Consider the following 18,505-nt stretch of genomic DNA (forward strand, 5'->3'; position numbering starts at 1 on the left):
AGCACTAGCAAGGCCTATAATTTAAATGTTCACATATGGGTTTCATTTCTGAAAGTTCCCATCAACAGTGTCAAGATGAAAGATGTAGCAGAACAGACTATGGAGAGAAGAAGTATTGATTCCATGTGCAGCTATTTCTAACTTATTGTACAAACCTGCGGGAGTTTATTAATAGGTTCCTCACTTCTGGTACATGAAAGTGTTTTACAGATACCAAGTCATTACTTTATCCTTACAACAACCTATAAACAGACACATTGCAATCCCTACTTTACAGTTGGAGAAACTAAAAGGAATTTAGGGTCATTAAACTTCCAGTTTACCTACACAGCCTGAGTTCTTTTCCAAAATGCTACCCTGCTAAGGAATATGCCAAGATTTATTTGCTGCTTAGTTCTTTAGCAGGACAAAGCAAATCTGCAGAAATAGATTTGGGAAATCTTAGTATCAAGACAACAACAAAAGCCACCCAGAGAAGAAAATAGAATAGAACTCCAGGGAACCAACAGCCAGTGAAATAGTAGACAAAGGAAAAGAGCAGAAGACAAGAAAAAGAGTTAGCTGATAGCATGTGCAGTGAGGCTAGAAGATCAAGAAAATCTTTCAAAAGTATCCTTTGAACTTGCCAATTAATAGGTCCCAAGTGACTAAAATCATCAACTGTACTTTTTAGTGGGTCTTTCATGATATATAATTTTATCTCAATAAAGCTTTATAGTATGAGTAAATTTTGAGACATGATGACTATCATTAATAAAATTGTATTATATAATGACTGTCCTAAAGTAGACCTTAAGTATTCTCACCAAAGTGGAAAAAAAGGTAATCACATGAGATATGCTAATTAGCTAGCAGTGAATTACTGTGCAATGCATTTAGCACATTGCATACATTATATACAACTTTGTCAATTATACCTCAAAAGAGATGAAAAATTAATATTTAAAAAACACTTTGAAAGAATATATGTACACATTTATAGTTATTAAAAAAAAAGAGGTCTTGCCTGGTCCCTAAGTGCCATTGCAGAGGAACTTTGTAAAATTGTCAGGTTTCTTCTTTCATACCAGCCTCCACCTCAGGAGTTCTCCATGCAAGCCACCAACATTGCTGTGTGGCCATGTCCTCGTCATTTAATTATAAAAGGTCCAAGGAACAGTAAAAAGATTCAAACCATCTCTGTAGCCTCTCACCCTACCTCCCAGGATATCAGTGAGCCTTGAACCTTTCCTCCCTTGCCTTCTGTGGTGAAGCTGTGAGTCAGAGTGTGGCTGGCTCAATGCCAGCCCTTTCTGTCTTCAGTCTCAGCTCTTCAACTCTGCATGGCCAGTGGCAGCTTTCATTGTGACAGTGGTCTCACCAACAGTCACACGATCACATAAGACTCGCATATAAACTGAGAGACAGCACAGGATGCTCTTAGTCCTGGCCTCACTGAGATTATAGAAAGTAACACAACACTGGTACCCAGGTCCACAGGGTTGATCATCATCTCATCTTTGTCACTTGCAGGGATCTTACCGCTGCGGGCCTTGCAAGCCAGGGTACACTGGTGATCAGATGAGGGGTTGCAAAACAGAAAGAAATTGCAAAAGTCCAGAACTAAACCCTTGCAGCGTGAATGCAGTATGCATTGAAGAGAGGCAGGGGGATGTGATGTGTGTGGTAAGTTGTATGTTTACTTGTGGTATTGTTTTCCCTCTTTTGTTTCCAATATCACCCCTCCAGTTTCTACTTGCATCAGGGTAGAAGAGCTCTAAAATAGAAATAGTGTAATCAAGATAAGCACAGAATGTAATAGTAACAGGGTCAGCTGGGTATGTTGGGACAGAGGCCTGTCTAACCTCCAATTGCCTTTTTCCTCCCCTTGGCCAAGGGGTGACACCACCCTCTTGGGCAGCTGCAGGGTGGAGCATCAGGTCTCAAATACCTTCTGTGGAAAGGCCCATGGCAAGGCAGTGAAAGTCTCTTTTCATCTCCTTCTTCTGTGCTGTCAACCTGTTTGTATACTTTATAAGCATATTTTGTCATTCCTAACTGTCCTCACCTTCAATCTGGCTGGGAGAGAGGCAAGTGGATGGTGGCAGTGCAAGGGTGGGGGTTGTTGTCGACCCTCAGAGGGAAACCTTTCATCTCCTGCTGGTCACCATTCTTGGGGTCCTCTCCAACCTAGTCCAGGGACAGCTCAGTGAGTAGTCATTCTTATGGTCCATTCCTTGGCCCTGGAGGTACGCTGAACAGAAGGTGGCTGGACAGAGGGCAGAGCAGCTGCATGTGACATGGGGCTCTTTATAAAGAGGAAATATTCCCACTATCATACCGTTGCACTGGCAAGTCAGCACTTTGCCTGGTTAGAGTAACATGTAGCTCACTTCCTGGAGTGTCAGGCCCTCAGCAGGTGGCCCCGGACAGTTTCTCGTAATTACCTCTGAGCGGTAGCCTGGATCCCAGCAGAATGCCCCTTCTTTACACCTGAAATCAAGACTTGTCTTCATGCTTTGACATTTCTCTAGAATGAGCACATCCCTCTCCAAGCAGGAAAAATAAGAAGAGTCAAAAATAAGTAAAAGAAGTAAGTATGATAGTCAGGCCTCCCTGGCAGTACAGATATTCTGGAACAAGGTCAGGGTAAAGGAATGTGCTTTGTCAGAGAGGGGAAAACAACAATTCCCCAATTTCTGTTGCTTATGCATTTTTTTAACCAAAAAGTCACTAAGGTGCAAATGTGTAACTTTTCTGTGAACAAGTGGATGACTCCCCTTGGATGGTGGGTGAGGGGACTCTTTAATATGTTTTTGAATTTGTAATAAGGCACAATGACAGATGGTAAAAGATTAATAAACTTGGTGTGACTACTAAAATAATTTAATCTGCCAGGAAAGGGCTCATTAAAAATGCATTTGTTCCTGAAGAAAATTTTTTTCCTCATTAAAATGAATCAAGGACCAGAGTCCCATGGCTAAACTTCCCAGGCCTCCTGAAGGCAATGCTGGAGCCACTGAGTGGGGACAGGGGCATTCTGGGAAGGGATTCTTTGGAACCTGCCTTTTAGGTCCCTCTCTGAGTAAGGGGGAGTGCAGATGATGAAAGGGTGGCTGCAGTAGAGGAGCCGCTGTTCTGGATGAACTTCATATTGATCAGACAGGCCAAGAAATTCCACAGTTCTTGTGTAGCTTGTCTCCTTTCCTTTGGTGCTTTCCCTGACCCTTTCCTTTCATTCTCAGGTTCTTTCCCTCATCTTTCCTTTTACTTTCTGTTGCAGGTCTACTTTTCTTCTCTTTGACCTTCTGGCTCTGTCTTTTCCCTTCTTCTTCCTTCCTAGGGAGCTTATCCTGGTCTTGGACTGATTCCTAGGCACCACTTCATACCCAAGACCCTTCTGGAATGGATATTGATTATCAGAGAAAAAAACACAAGAGGGCACATTGACCACATATAAATGATAAAAGTCACTGGACTGGGACAGGAATGAGTTCAAGTTTCACAGCTTTGAGAGCCTAGGAAGAGACTGAACCACCTCAAACTTACATGAGTCTTTGGTTAAAAAAAAAAAAAAAAGATGACAAAGCCAGGCATGCTGGTGTGTGCCTGTAATCTTAGCAATCTGAGAGGCAGAGGCAAGAGGATCCCATCTGAGCCCAGCCTGGGAAACTTAGCAACTTAGTGAGACTCTGTCAAGAAGAGAATGGATGCTGGGGATGAAGACATAGCTCAGTGTGAATGCCCTGCATTCAATCTCCAGTACAGAAACAAACAAGCAAACAAACTAGAATTCTGACTAACAGCATCATTGATCAGCGTAAGGATAGGAGGAAAGGTTCACACAGAGACTAGTACAGAATAACTGTTATTTTCATGCCTCTTCTGCTAACAGTGAAAAGCTGCTTTTGGGTGCCAGTAGTAGCAGGACTCCCAGGAAGGCATCTGCAGGGAGGTAGAGACACATAATCCCAGCATTGCACTGGTGGGAAGCTTCTTCTATTAAAATAAAAAGAAAGAGATAAAGCACCTTGGACAGGTCGTCCTTTGGTGGAAATTGATCCATAAGGCTATTATGTTCAGAGAGATCACTGTGGCTCCAAAACTGATAAGAAAAATGTTACAGATAGTAAAGGCCTACCCACAAAACATGTACCTGCTCATTCAAGATGAGCAGTTCACTCAATTCATTTCCAGGGGAAAAGAAATTGAACAATCATGTGTAGAACATTTTAACCATAACTCAAATTATAAATACAGATACCTTTTGAATCAGGAGTTCCATGCAGTGAAATATGCATGCATAAATGACAAATACATCAGAATTATTTGTGACATCATTATTAGAAAAAGGAAAGCCATTAGAAACCTGACATTGACAGGTGGAAAACTGGTTGAATTAATTGAGGCACATCCGCATAACCTTATGTGTGATATATCTACTGCCATTAAACAAATGGCATGAATCTACCTAGAGTGGAATGGAAAAAGTTCCAAAACAGAATATTAGGCTTAAAAATAAATCAAGGAACAGAACAATGTATAATTGGTGTGCTACCAAGTATGTAAAAGGACACAACAAAACAAAGCTTGTCTTGTACTTGTTTGTCTGTGCATAGACTGTTCCTAACAGTACATATAAGAACAGATTGCCTCGCTGGGGATTTAGTTCAGTGGTTCCACCACCTGCCTTGCAAGTGCAAGGACCGAGTTCATCCCTGGTACCAAAAAACAAATAAACAAACAAACAAAAAAACAAAGAAAAGAGAATAGATTGCCTCAACTGAACTTTGGGGCAGGGGTGTGAAGGAGTTTTCAGTATCCATCTCCTTATGTGCATTTTGAATTTTGAACCATTAGACTATTCAAATTCAATGAAATATTCGAGAGATGAAGATGAAAACAACACTGAGATTCCACCTCGCCCCACAAAGAATGGCTGCTATCAAGAAATCAAACAATAACAAATGTTGGCGGGGTTGTGGGGAGAAAGGAACCCATCTCCATTGTTGGTGGAAGTGCAGACTGATACAACCACTATGGAAATACCACTATGGAGATACCTCAGAGAGCTAGGACTAGAGGTTCCATTTGACCCAGCCATCCCTCTGCTGGGTATCTTTCCAAAAGAACTAAAAGAATCATATCACAGTGATGTATGCACACCCATGTTTATAGCAGCATAGTTTGTAATAGCTAAAACTTGGAAACAGCCCATTTGCCCATCAGTTGGAAACTGGATAAAGAAGATGTAGTTTTTCTATAAAATGGAATACTACTCAGCCATAAAGAATGAGAAATTAGATTCATTCATAGGAAAATGGATACATATTGAGGATATACATCTCAGTGAAATACATAAGTCACACATGTGTAAATACCGAATAATTTCTCTGGTGTGAATAAACTGTAATAGTACATAAGATCCTAATGAGATAAATGACATTGTGAAATGGGAAGAAAAGGGCTAAAGGTATAGGGAAGGTGGGATGGGTAGGGGAAGGGTAATGAGGGAAAAGAAAAAAATGTGAGAAAATGAAAAGATGGAAATAAAGTGTTTGTAGATGGGGAGGGGAGGAGGGGGTGAAAGAAGGGCAGGGACAAGGGGTAAAAATGAGAACCAAGACCTGTCATGTAGAGGTACAAGATCCCAACAATGAATGTAACTGTATTGTATCCCTAAAATGTACCAATAAACTCAATTAAAAAAAAAGAAAACCTGATTAAAAGTATTAAAAAACTTTTTAAAAAATTCAATGAAATAGCTTTTAAATCTCACCCAGCTGTTGGGCTCTAGGCCTTTTCATGAGCATACATTCACAGGAGAAGAGACCTTGTTGGCCAGCTGCCTCAGGCTCAGCTTTCTAGGCCTCTAATGTGCTTTCCCTTCACAGTGTGGAGTCGGGTGGGCTGGTGATGGCTTTGTCTGTGGAAGAGATGTGGACATTGACAGTTATCCTGATGAAGAACTTCCATGCTCTTCTAGAAACTGCAAAAAAGTAAGGGGGGGCCAGGTGTGTGTATGGGGGTGGAGGGAATACATATACACAGACACTGTGGCTTTCCAAAGCCACATCTTCTATGGGGAAGAGTTCTTCGATTCCCATTAAAATTACATCAAAGTAGCTGAATCTCAAGTGAAGCAAAACAGCAAGCAACAACAAAGCCTGGAGGCTACTTCTATTGAGATCAGAAATAATTTTTGACATAAGACAGATGTAGGATATCATTCTGATCGGTTTTTCTCCTTAGGACAACTGCAAATATGTGCCAAATTCTGGCCAAGAAGATGCAGATGGAGATGACGTTGGAGATGCCTGTGATGAAGATGGTGATGGAGATGGAATCTTGAATGAGCAGGTACCTGCTTTGTGGGGAAGGCCTGTGAACTGCCACCTACCAGGGACAATGCAAGAAAGCCCATGAAAGCAACTATATATTAATCATCCCAAGTGTTAGTTTCCACAGGACTGAAACTTGTTCTTCTATAGGATTTACAAATGTTTAAAATATGCCCACTCATAACAGGCTAAGTATATTCAATGAAAATCTGAACAAGTGTCCCATCTTTTAGGATAACTGTGTCCTAACTCACAACGTGGACCAGAGAAACAGTGACAAAGACATCTTTGGGGATGCCTGTGACAACTGCCAAACTGTCTTAAATAATGACCAGAGAGACACTGATGGAGATGGAAGAGGAGATGCCTGTGATGATGACATGGATGGAGATGGTGAATTTTCTTTTCTCTCTCTTTGAGAGCCATTTATCCTTTTGCCCTTTTCCTCTGTTGAGAAACAGAATTGCTGACTCAGATATAACCTCCATCTGGTAGTTCTCCTCAACTAGATATCTGGAGACCCAAGGCTGGCTTGCTTGTGTGGAGGGAGACTCTATAGCCCTCTTTCCCATTCACTGACCCAGGATGTTTCTGAGCCTCTGTGTCATTACCAGAAACATCATGTGAATTTATTCCAGCCGTGCTGATAGGACCTTGTCTTTGTAGGGTGTCTCCCATTTCAAGTTATACTCTGTCCACTTCCCAGCATCTGTTTTATGTGTGAGCTACCTGGATGCAAAACTTTCAGACACACCTAGATACACTCCCTCCATCCGGAATATCTATATATTCCTAAAGCATGATCTTACCTTCTATGAGGCTGCTGATGAGCCCACTATCCAGTGGTGTCCTGGTAAACTAGCCAATAAGACCCCCAGATATCCCTGATTCATAGCGTTTGTCAATTTTCATGATGTTACTACTATCACCATTTATTTCAAACTATCAGTATGATATTATTGAATGCAAAATTGAGAAAAGAAGGACTCAGTGTGCCTGGCTGCAGAATACTAGTGCCAGAGCCCTTGGATCCATCATAGCTCAAACAGCATCCTGGTCCTCACTTTCCAGGGTCTTCCATTTAGCCCCTTCTCTGGTTGCTGTCACAGCCCTTGACATCCTATACAAATAAGACTTCAGCGGAAAATGTTTCAGAGAGTTGTTCATTTTTAAATCTCCCAGAACCCTTTCTTAGAAGTTACCTCCAGAGACTACTGAGAAGGGGCGTGACTATGTACAATGACCCAGCAGGAGTAACTGACTGCAGGCTCAACCTGTACAGCACCTCGAAGTCAGCCTGTCCCATTTCCACCTGTGATGTTCCCCTGACCCATGGTAGCATTCTTTTCTTGCAGGAATAAAAAACATTTTGGACAATTGCCCAAAAGTCTCTAATCGTGACCAGCAGGACAAGGATGGTGATGGTGTGGGGGATGCTTGTGACAGTTGTCCTGACGTTAGCAACCCTAACCAGGTTAGTGGAAAATCCAGTCTATAGGCTGAAATACCTTATGCAGAGACCCTTTAAAGACCAGTGCCTTTGAAAAACATGGCGGAGCCTGTTGGCCAATTCTTTGCTGCTGCCACTATGTAACAGAGCACAGGTGGAGAAATGACACACATTAGGCTGATGGGACAAATGCATAAGAGTCTGAGTGGGGACGCCTGAGGCACTAAGGACTAATCTCACAGCTGCAGAGTGCAGATTACTTTAGTAACATAAGCTTAATGAGGCTCAAAACAAGAATTTTGTTTTTTTCTGGTGAAAGGAAAATGAAACTTACATTTGAGGCCCAATCACATGTGCTTTTAATCCCCAAACTGCTACACAGCCTATGTATGGATATTTCAGATTAAACTCACTCAATGATGTGTAGAGTTTCTCTCCATACCCCTCCCTATCTGGCAATGGAGCAGGATGTACCATTTTTTTCTGAATCCATGAGAGAGGGGAGTCATTGTTTTAACTCAATTCTGAAATGCAGAAGCAGAGCAAAGTCAATTTGCTTTGTCCCTTGCCTAGGGCTGGCTCTCTTCCAACCCATACCAGAGCCCCATGTCTCCACCTCCCATCATGCTGCCCTGGCACCCTTTTGGAATGAGCTAGTATGGTGTGTAGGCAGTCCATCCATATAGCTTGATATTTTATATGACTCTTTTGAAAATTCAACATTGTGCCTACACCAATATAATGTTGTCTTGCAGTTTTGTGCCACCCCAGTTTGAGAGAAATAATTCCTAAAATCCAGGTCTATCTTGTCTGGAACATTCTGTACATGCAAGCTGTGAGCTAAATAATACATTCTGTTCTCTTCACAGTCTGATGTGGATAATGATCTGGTTGGGGACTCCTGTGATACTAATCAAGACAGGTATGGCATACCCAGCTGCAGAGAGGCAAATAGAGAGTGTTAATTTTCAGTGTTTTCTGCTGATACCATGATTTGGGGTTCTCTGGGTGGGTTGGGCTTCTGGTGGGAAAATAATTGTCTCTAGTTAGAGCTACCCTACCCTTCTAACAATTCTGGTTACCCAGTGATGGGGTTGGAATAGGCTATTAGACACCCCAGCAAATAAGCTCTATTGTGGGAGATTGTGCCTCATATTTTACAGAAGGGCTCTGAAAATGAGACAGCCAGATACAAATGCCAGCTCCTTCTCTTAAATCTGGCAAACTATAGCTTAGTTACTCAGTATCCCTATACCTCAATTTTCTTATCTGTGACTTATCTGTGATGCTGGGAGATCAAGATCAGCGGGCTATTGTGAATAAGACTGAGTTAATCCACTGAAATTACTTATTCTGGTTTCTGTTGTACACAGTACCACTGTAAAACACTAGACAGATACTAGCTTTTGTGGTTATAGTCTTTCAAGTTAGAAAAACTTTGCCATCATCCCCAAATAGAAGGCTGTCAGTTTGCTGAGGGATCATTGTCATTGAAAATGTTTCATTCATGTTTCATTTAGTGGAATTATTCTATGTGGGTGCATTTCACCAACTTTCCTAGCCCAACACAATGAAATTCTGTATTAAGATCAGTTCTGGCTAAGACTATGGCTCAGTGGTAGAATGATGCAAGGCCCTGGGTACAGTCTCCAGAACTTACAAAATAAACCAGGCTTGGTCAGATGCTTGAGGAACTGAATCACAAAAACAAAAACATAACTATATGCCACTCATCCCTGGAGCCACCTACAGTCCACAGGTCTAACCTTCAGACTCCTTGAACAGCTCTTGAAGAGGCAGTCAGAACAGAGATGGGAGAGCAGGATCCCAAAAGCAAACCAAGAAGAGACATGGCTTCTCTTCTAGTACCTGGATCTAGAAGAGGGAGGCTACCGACAGACTCGGTTCTCCATCCAAATTTCACTTAAGACAGCTCTCTGAGTCCCATTTCCTTCGTTGTGTTCCACAGCCTTGCTTCCAAGTGCAGACCTGCTGAGTGAACTTAAATATATTCCCCAGTTATGATTTCTTCATCTCCCAAGTGGAGATAATGAAATGCATCTCACAGGTTATGATGAAAGTTCAAGATAATGAGGGTAAAGCTCCTGGTGCAGCACAGGCCTCAGTGTCACGTGGTGAATGTGGCTGTGTTATTACTGGTATAACAGCATAGGAGGGGCGAATCAGTAACAGAGTCTGCTATGACTGTCCATCTCCATTTCAGAGTGGAGGCTGGAACTGGTACTTCCACAGCTACTCTTGAATGATTTACTAGAAGAATGTGCCCAGTTGTGGGCCGTCTTGTATCTGATACCACTTAGAGTAGTTTCTAAAACATTCTATCCCACCAACCTCTATATATTTGCCTAAAAATTGACTAATTCTTTCATTTTTAATTCCTACAAACTTGAACCTTGGGAAGAGGACGGGAACTGCTTGTTTTTGCATACAGATGTTTAGAACTCTACAGCATGACCACTAACAGAAACAGCTTCATCCTGTGCTTGAAAAAGCAACCGTGCTGTGGGAATTCTGCTATTTAAGCCATAATCTTCATAAGCTTGTCCAGGTTGTCCTCACTTTCACTGGGACCCTCTGCCCCTCATAGCTATCTAGAAAATGTGGCCCTAAGTAAGGGCTGGTCCCTGGCTTTCCTCCTCTGTCCCCTCCTGGAGGGTTTAGGTGCAGTACCTACACCACAAAAGAGAAGAAATCAAGAGAGGGGTAAAAGGAAAATTCAGCCATAAAGTGTGTTGCGTGCCTGTAATCCCAGCCACCAGAGAGGCTGAGGCTGAGGCATGAGGACCACAAGATTGAGGTCAACCTGGGTAACTTAGTGAAACTCTATTTTTAAATAAATGGTGGGGGATGTGGCTCAGTGATAGAGCAACCCTGTGTTTGACTCCCAGTACTGGGGGAAAAAAAATCTCTCATTCTGAGTAATCACGGGAGGCCTCAACAAGCTCAGGGAACCTGTGGGGAACAACACAGACTCATCTTCAGGTTGAAAGAAGAAAAGTGAAATGGACAGAGAATAAGCCTTCGAAAAAGTTCTTTAGACATACCTTGGGACCAGCTTACGTGTTCATGTCTCAGGTAGAGGTAGCCCTCTTCTCTGATACCCACCCTATGGCATTCAGCTCTGAATCCTAGGTGGGTCTGCTGGCCAGGGACTGTAGACAACAGAGATGAACAGAAAGCCTTGTAGACTTCTTCCTAGGAGTCAGGAACTTAGGAAGTGCCTTTTCACATAATTGTGAAGAATTCTAATTGTTAATCTTCATTGCAACACTCTGAGGCGGTTTTGCTATTATCCCTGACAGATGAGGACACTGAGAATAGAGGTCATGAACATGCCTGGGGTCACCACTCATGGGTGGCTGAGCCAGGATTCACACTAAACTGGCTGCACTGCCTCTCACTCTGCACCCTTCACATGTCCTCTGAGTCAGCTATCATCTATGTTCCCCTGGGATGGACAGGAGCCTCTGGTCACAGGTCACAGAAATAGACTCTTATCTTCTTGAGGAAGAAATGGATAGATTGTTTCAAGAGGTTGGGAAGTACAATGATTGCCTCTGAGGCCTATAGGGAGCCTTGTCAAAGGAACAACTTCTTGTGGGTTGATAAAAACAAGCCTGGTTAAAAACAAACAACCCCTGCACCCCGCCGCCCAAAAAACCTCCAAACAACAACAGGTTTTCTTTCTTGAGAATGGATACCCCTATTCCCTGCTGAACCATGATCCTTTCTCTGCAGTGATGGAGACGGCCATCAGGACAGCACAGACAACTGCCCCACTGTCATCAACAGTGCCCAACTGGACACAGATAAGGATGGAGTTGGTGATGAGTGTGATGATGATGATGACAATGACGGCATCCCGGACCTGGTGCCGCCTGGACCAGACAACTGCCGGCTGGTCCCCAACCCAGCCCAGGAAGACAGTAACAGTAAGCAAGCTCCTTCCAGGCTGGGTACATGTCTCTCCCCAGCACTGGTGACTCAGCAAACCCGGTTTGCCTCTTCTCAGTGGCTGCTGCTTCAAAGTGGCTTCTCCATGTAGCTACAGCTTTGTGGAGAGCGCACAGGTAGCAGAGACAGCAGTTTCCAGCTTGGTCAGAGCTGATTGATTGTGTATCTTCTTGAACAACCTCAAACTGAGATCATACAGAGCAAGGCAGCAGCCACATGCTATATGCAGTTAAGTCCCCAAGGGACTTAGAGAGACAGTCCACTGCCTTGCTTGCTCCTTCAATTGGTATTTCCAAGAGAGGAGAGGATAGAAACAAGGACACAGCAGAAGTGGTGAAGGCAAGGGCCTCAAACTGAGATGCCTGTAGGAGCCATGCAGGTAAGGAAATGTACACACTGAGATGACAGAGCTAGTAAGAGGGACTGTGGTCACTTGTAGAGGACTCATTAAGGTGATACAAATTTAGGTGCTTCAAATGCTATGTCAGCTGAGCAAAACATATACATGGACCAGATGCAGCCTAGGGGCCACCAGAAGTTAGTCTCAGAGAAATTCTGAAGACAATGGCAATTCGTCTGGTTTGTGTACAGACTAGTCCAGAAAATGCTGTAGATTTTTGCTTCTGTAAGATCAGGCTTAAAATCCTCCAGGCAGTGAATGCAACTGTACATGATAGGAACTTCTGGTGCTGGGTTGGAAGGCAGCTGTTCAAACTAATCTTATGACAAAGCCTGAGCTTCTGGGTGCCTGGTCACCCACCATGAAGGCTCCAGGATGAGGGCCTGGTGCCATCTCAGTCTCCTTTCCTGCCACTGCTGCAAATCATCACCCTCAGGGTGGGAGCTTGGGCTTTGCTTCTCTGCCCTGTTTAGCCTCCTGGCTCTGTTGAGGACTGATGGGAATGGGAGTTATTGAGTCCTACTCCTTTTCTTCCCCAACTCAGGGGATGGGGTAGGAGACATCTGTGAGACTGACTTTGACCAGGATCAGGTCATTGACCGGATTGACGTCTGCCCGGAGAACGCAGAGATCACCCTGACTGACTTCAGGGCCTACCAGACAGTGGTCCTAGATCCTGAAGGCGATGCCCAAATTGACCCTAACTGGGTGGTCCTGAACCAGGTCAGTGTCACATTGTTGGAAACAACTCAAATCTACCTCTCAACAGAGGCCCTTCTGACAGCAGCAGGCAAATTTTAGAGGAAACTGGCTATGCCAGGCATGAATTCCTCATAGCAGCCTGAATTAGAGTACTATAGTTTCATCATGCCCATTTTACAGATGATGAAGTTGAGTCTTGCAACACCTCCCTGATTTGTCATAGTAGCACTGGGGTACATCACTGAGATGGTTGAAGTTGGAACCTAGGCAGTCTGGCCTTGGAGCCACAGTCCTGACCTCTCCAGCAAACTTCACCTGTGTGTCCTCACAGTGTAACTAAGGCTTTCCAGAGTAAAAGAGAAAGTCATATTCATCGGAAACATATGTTGTATGTTTGCAGTTAAGGGTGGATTGAATCAGCTTAAGTGAAAGTCTTAGCACAATTATTTCTATTCAACATTGAGTCTTCGTTAAACCTTCTTTACCAGTTCACGCTTTCTCTGAGTTCATGATGAAATATAGCAACTACCTAGATAATTTTTTTACATGGAAATCAGGCATGACTGGAGATTACTCATAGTGCCTGAGGTTCTGGGGCTCCCCACATTCATTCAGCTTCCTTGAGGATTTCTCTAAACTCCCTCACCTTTCTCACCAGGGCATGGAAATTGTGCAGACCATGAACAGCGATCCTGGCCTGGCTGTGGGTAGGTTCAGGGCCCCAGTTACCATTCATATAGAATCCTTTCAGCTGTAAAGTGTCTTTTCTGTTTTTCTAATCATATCTGGTCTCTATAGGGTACACGGCTTTTAATGGAGTTGACTTCGAAGGGACCTTCCATGTAAACACCCAGACAGATGATGACTATGCAGGCTTTATCTTTGGTTATCAAGATAGCTCCAGTTTCTACGTGGTCATGTGGAAGCAGACAGAGCAGACTTATTGGCAAGCCACACCTTTCAGAGCTGTGGCAGAGCCCGGCATTCAGCTCAAGGTAAGGGAACTCAATTGAAGCCCCTCATCTTCCTGTCTTGTAGGCCTTCCACCCTCCCTTTACATTCTAAATTCTTCTAAATGGCATGTAGTTGATCTAAGAAATTGGTGGAACCGATGCTCTTGTTCAGCTCAGAGAAGAATGAACCGACAATAAGGCCTTGCCTTCATTCTTGACTGTCAGGACAGCAGCCTGAGTGGGGTCAAAGAGACAGGGAAGGTTGAGATGCATCTTTAGGCATGCCGTGTTGGAAGCTGGCTAATCACTTTGTCACTGAGGCCAACTGTTTTCTCTGTCAGTCCTGCTGGGACAGAAGGCAGGCTTCAGTATCCAGACATTTGGTGGGATCCAGCAAGTGTGGGGAGGACTGGATATATAGAAGGAAAAGGGGAATGAGTCCTGAGTGGAGTATTATTTACTGCTTAGTACTAAGGGGCTGTGGTCACCTTATTAGAACTGACATTTAAGTGTTTATGCTTTTGTCTGAGTCCAAGGCAGTCTGATTGTAACCATGAATTCACCACTATTCATCATTTCTGACACAGGAAGCAAGAAAGAAGCTTGTATGTCCCATTCTAATACCTTGATTATGTCTTTATCCAGGCTGTGAAGTCCAATACAGGTCCTGGGGAACATCTCCGGAACTCTCTGTGGCACACAGGGGATACTAGTGACCAAGTCAGACTGCTGTGGAAGGACTCCCGGAATGTGGGCTGGAAGGACAAGGTGTCCTACCGCTGGTTCCTGCAGCACAGGCCCCAGGTGGGCTATATCAGGTAGGCAGAGATTCTTTCTTCATCCCTAGCACCAGAAACAAAGTGCCATTCAGTTTTGCATCTGAAGTGGTTTCCCTGAGTATCCCTGACCTGGATAGTTCTTCAGGACTTGCCAATGCTCCCAGAAAAGAGTGGTAAAGCACCCAGACCTACACTGACACCTAGACAGGAGGAGAAGTTGGGGATGGAAGGAGTGTTGCGGGGAGGCCTCAGCTGTGGGAGAATGATTGTACGTTCACAGCAGTGCCTTTGTGCCTTGTTCATGGGACAGGAGCAGAGCCTGGCTGCTAATGGTCATGAAATAAAAGGTCTGGCTGAAGCACCAGCACACTCTCCTGAGACCCCCTCAGACCTTGTGTGATTTACACAGAATGCCCTGAGCCCTTGAGTTGTCTTCCCTGATGGATTGTAAACTCCGGGTGGGCAGCACCTGTGTCCTTTCCATGTTATTTTTGCCAGTGCCCAGCCGAGCTCCTGACACAAGCTGTTCATCAGGGAGGTCAGCATGATTTGTTTCGTTGCTTTTAAGGTCTGTGTTTTTTAATTAGTTGCAAGAATTATGATGGCTTAGGGCTCTATCTTTGAAATTTAGATAATGTACTTAGTTTTTCATTCCTCTAACTCACAGATCAGATTGTGTAGTACATCTACAAAGGAATATGAATTGCATATTCCTGACCAGGGCAGGAAATCAGTCTGGTGGGAAAATTAATGTCAGATTCATATTTTATTCTTCTTTGTGACAGTATGTCAAATGTACTCAGTTGGTCTCACAGTAATACTGACTATGCCTGATCACATTCTTAACCCTTTAAACCCACACTCCTCTTTTTATGAGAAATATTTTGAAATGATCCCTTTTGGTCCCAAATGAAATTGTACAAAACCACCTAGCTGGGCGTGGTGGTGTGCACCTGTATTCCTTTCCAGCCTCTGAGAGGCTGAGGCAGAAGGATTGAAAAATTGAGCCCAGCCTAGGCAACTTAGTGATTTAGTGAGGCCCTGGCTCCAAAAAAGCTAATGTAGCTCAGTGCAAAGACTCTAGGTTCAATCCTTAGTACCACAAGAAAAAAGAAAAAAGAAAATGTAACCTACTTACACATATAATCTTTGAAAAATCAATCTGAACTATATAACAAAATCATGTAAGTGCTTGGGCACAACCACACTAAAAGTCAAAATGAGGTAGGATTGCATCCATTCCTGAATCATTGTGGAGGTGACATTCAAATTTCAGATTGATGTATATATAAATTAAATATTACAGTAGTACTGACAACACTGGTATGAAGTCGTAAAATCATGACAACTCTTAAATTTTAGACAAAGCAAAATACTCAGTATTTTCTCAGTTTATCCTGGAAAATTCAGTTTACATTAAAATCAATGCAAAATATACTTGATGTTCATAAGTAAAAGAGAGTGATGTTCTTGGTCCCAGTAATTATAAACAGTCTGTTCACATTTCTATATGCCTACAAGAACACTTCAAAGGGGTCCAGGGTGAAGGAAAACTTTGACTGTGCTCTCCAGGATGTTGTAAACATCCCATTGTGCCTAGTTTCTGTCACTCACTGCCAACTCACTGACAACCCAAAGTACCCCCACAGAGATTTGACCCAGACAGAGGTCTGACTCTGAGGGAGTGTTGTCTCCTGCTGAGAATGATGGCTCTGAGAGTCACTAAATGCTATAATCCAGACCATAGGCAGAGCAGATATCCAGGTTAGGGACTGTTGTAACGCAGACCGCAAAACTCTTGTCCGTGATGTCAGACAGTTTATTTTCTACTCCTCAGTGAGTACCTATCAAGTTTGCTTTGTGCCCAACATCATGTTGGGCTGAGTTGGGAAGATGTAGACACAGGTCCTGTCCTCAAGGAGCTTCCAACCTGGTAGGAAAGAAGGACCAGTTAGAGCACAATCCAAAGAGGTGGAAAACAGAGTGTCAGAGTGAAGAGGCAGGTGTATAAATAAAAAAGACTCTGAGTCTCACTTGGGCATTTCACCCTGGCATGGGTACCATGGAGATCTGCTTTGCCTGTGTTTCCCGCAGGGTGCGATTTTATGAAGGCTCTGAGTTGGTGGCTGACTCGGGAGTCACCATAGACACCACCATGCGGGGAGGCCGACTTGGCGTTTTCTGCTTCTCTCAAGAAAACATCATCTGGTCCAACCTCAAGTACCGCTGCAATGGTAATACACATTCTCATTACTGTACAGTATTATTACAATTAATCAAGTAATGCCGTCTTCGTTTTATAGCACACTTTTCCAAAAAAATCCAAAGCTCATGCCACACATTTATTAAAAACTGATAGTCCCTGTGTAATAGAAGCGAAAAGTAGACCTAATTTTTTGTATTTTATAGATATGAACACTGAGACCCATACAATTTAAGTGCATAGTTAAGGGTTTGGGATTCAGTGAGAGAAATTCAGTCAGGTTTAATTCACAAGCAGCCTTTATTTTCATGTGGCTCAAACATAATCACAGTCTGAAGAGCCACTCTGCTAATTTTCTTTAGGTCTGAATGAGCACTGCTAGGCTTTAAACCAAAAGTGTGCCAAGAGCTAGAAAATGGCTGCAGGAACTCGCAAGGCTTCTTGGACGGGCCGAGAGCTCCCCTTACAGGTGGTTGGTGCAGCTGCAGAAAGCACAAATCAGGATTCCAGGGTGGGAGGAGCCCAACTAACCAACTCCTATGATCTTGTTGCAGACACCATTCCTGAGGACTTCCAAGAGTTTCAAACCCAGCATTTTTATCGCTTGGATAACTAAACGGAGGAAGAAATCTGTTACTGCTTTTCCAAAGAAAACTATGTATTTTTAAATTTCCTATAATTTCTTTATATACAGTGTGACTTTCTTTTACCAGCCCGAACATATCAGAACCTTTTATATGAATGTGTAAAGAAAGAATCATTTCTAATAACTGTGTTGCTGCCCAGAAGTTGCTTGTGCATGGCTGGGGCTTGATGGCAGATGTTATTCTCTGTGGGATTCACATTAAATCTGCAAGATGATCTTGTTGGCTCAAGCTGGATAGTATACAAAGTTAAACTTGTGCATATATCAGAAGGCCCAGGCACAACACCTCATCTGAGGTCACCCTAATTAACTTCACATGAAATGCCTCACCTCAGCAGACCTCTGGTAGAGACTCCCAGAAACATGAACCCAGGGGCACCTTTCCTTCCCTGTGAAGACTCTTTCCAGCAAGAGGTTATGGAGGAGATCTTGTCTGCAGAGCAGGAGGATAAAAAATTAGAGAAACCCTCCACTTCAAATGAGATTAGGGAGATGTATAAAAATATGGGAAACTGAAAATTTTTGTAGAAAAACACCACCCAAATAAGACTATAGCGGTCCGAGCTATGAATGTTTGACAATGAAAGGTCACATTTCTGTGAAATCCTTAAAAGGAGGCAAAAGCAAGTGTCATTGCGTAGATTCCTTGTTAAAGTTGCACAAAAGGAAAGATTCCACTGAGCCAAGAGATAGCAGTGATTTTGTTAGTGATAATGTAAGTCACACAATAACCCTCCTCTCTCTTGTATCCCTCACACCAGCCACAAAGCTATTCAAAGTAAGTGCAGGTTAATCTGTCCATTTTTTCTTTATATTTTGTATTTTCTTTGTTTTTTAGATTATATTACACTATTGTAATAATTTTTCTATAAGTATTTGGGGGTTGTGGAATGAATCATCTAAATTTCCCTTATTTCTTATCAGAAAATATACAAGTACTTTGGATTACCAAGATGTTTCTGGAATGAATTATACTCATAAACCAAGGTTTTATGGTAAGATTTTTGAAAATAAAGGATTTTGTCATTATTACAATCAGTATCTCATAGTATGAATAAGCCATTCAGTAAACATTTG

The 18,505-nt window shown here is 43.0% G+C and overlaps 1 protein-coding gene across 1 annotated transcript in view; it reads left to right on the forward strand.

Moving 5' to 3' along the window:
• Thbs4 (thrombospondin 4) overlaps window positions 1–18,241 on the forward strand; it is a 47,834-nt gene extending 29,593 nt beyond the window's left edge. The window contains exons 11-23 of the mRNA XM_010604178.2: window positions 1,513–1,665; window positions 5,874–5,978; window positions 6,232–6,339; window positions 6,554–6,713; window positions 7,676–7,794; window positions 8,640–8,692; window positions 11,530–11,723; window positions 12,690–12,868; window positions 13,506–13,554; window positions 13,646–13,842; window positions 14,446–14,618; window positions 16,674–16,813; window positions 17,337–18,241. Of these exons, the coding sequence (XP_010602480.1) occupies window positions 1,513–1,665; window positions 5,874–5,978; window positions 6,232–6,339; window positions 6,554–6,713; window positions 7,676–7,794; window positions 8,640–8,692; window positions 11,530–11,723; window positions 12,690–12,868; window positions 13,506–13,554; window positions 13,646–13,842; window positions 14,446–14,618; window positions 16,674–16,813; window positions 17,337–17,398 (1,692 nt within the window). The 3' untranslated portion in view covers window positions 17,399–18,241. The remainder of the gene's footprint in view (window positions 1–1,512; window positions 1,666–5,873; window positions 5,979–6,231; window positions 6,340–6,553; window positions 6,714–7,675; window positions 7,795–8,639; window positions 8,693–11,529; window positions 11,724–12,689; window positions 12,869–13,505; window positions 13,555–13,645; window positions 13,843–14,445; window positions 14,619–16,673; window positions 16,814–17,336) is intronic.
• Window positions 18,242–18,505: the final 264 nt, after the last annotated feature.

Source organism: Fukomys damarensis, unplaced genomic scaffold, assembly GCF_012274545.1.
Source record: "Fukomys damarensis isolate Sample0158 unplaced genomic scaffold, DMR_v1.0_HiC HiC_scaffold_1, whole genome shotgun sequence".
In the NCBI taxonomy this organism is placed as follows: domain Eukaryota; kingdom Metazoa; phylum Chordata; class Mammalia; order Rodentia; family Bathyergidae; genus Fukomys; species Fukomys damarensis.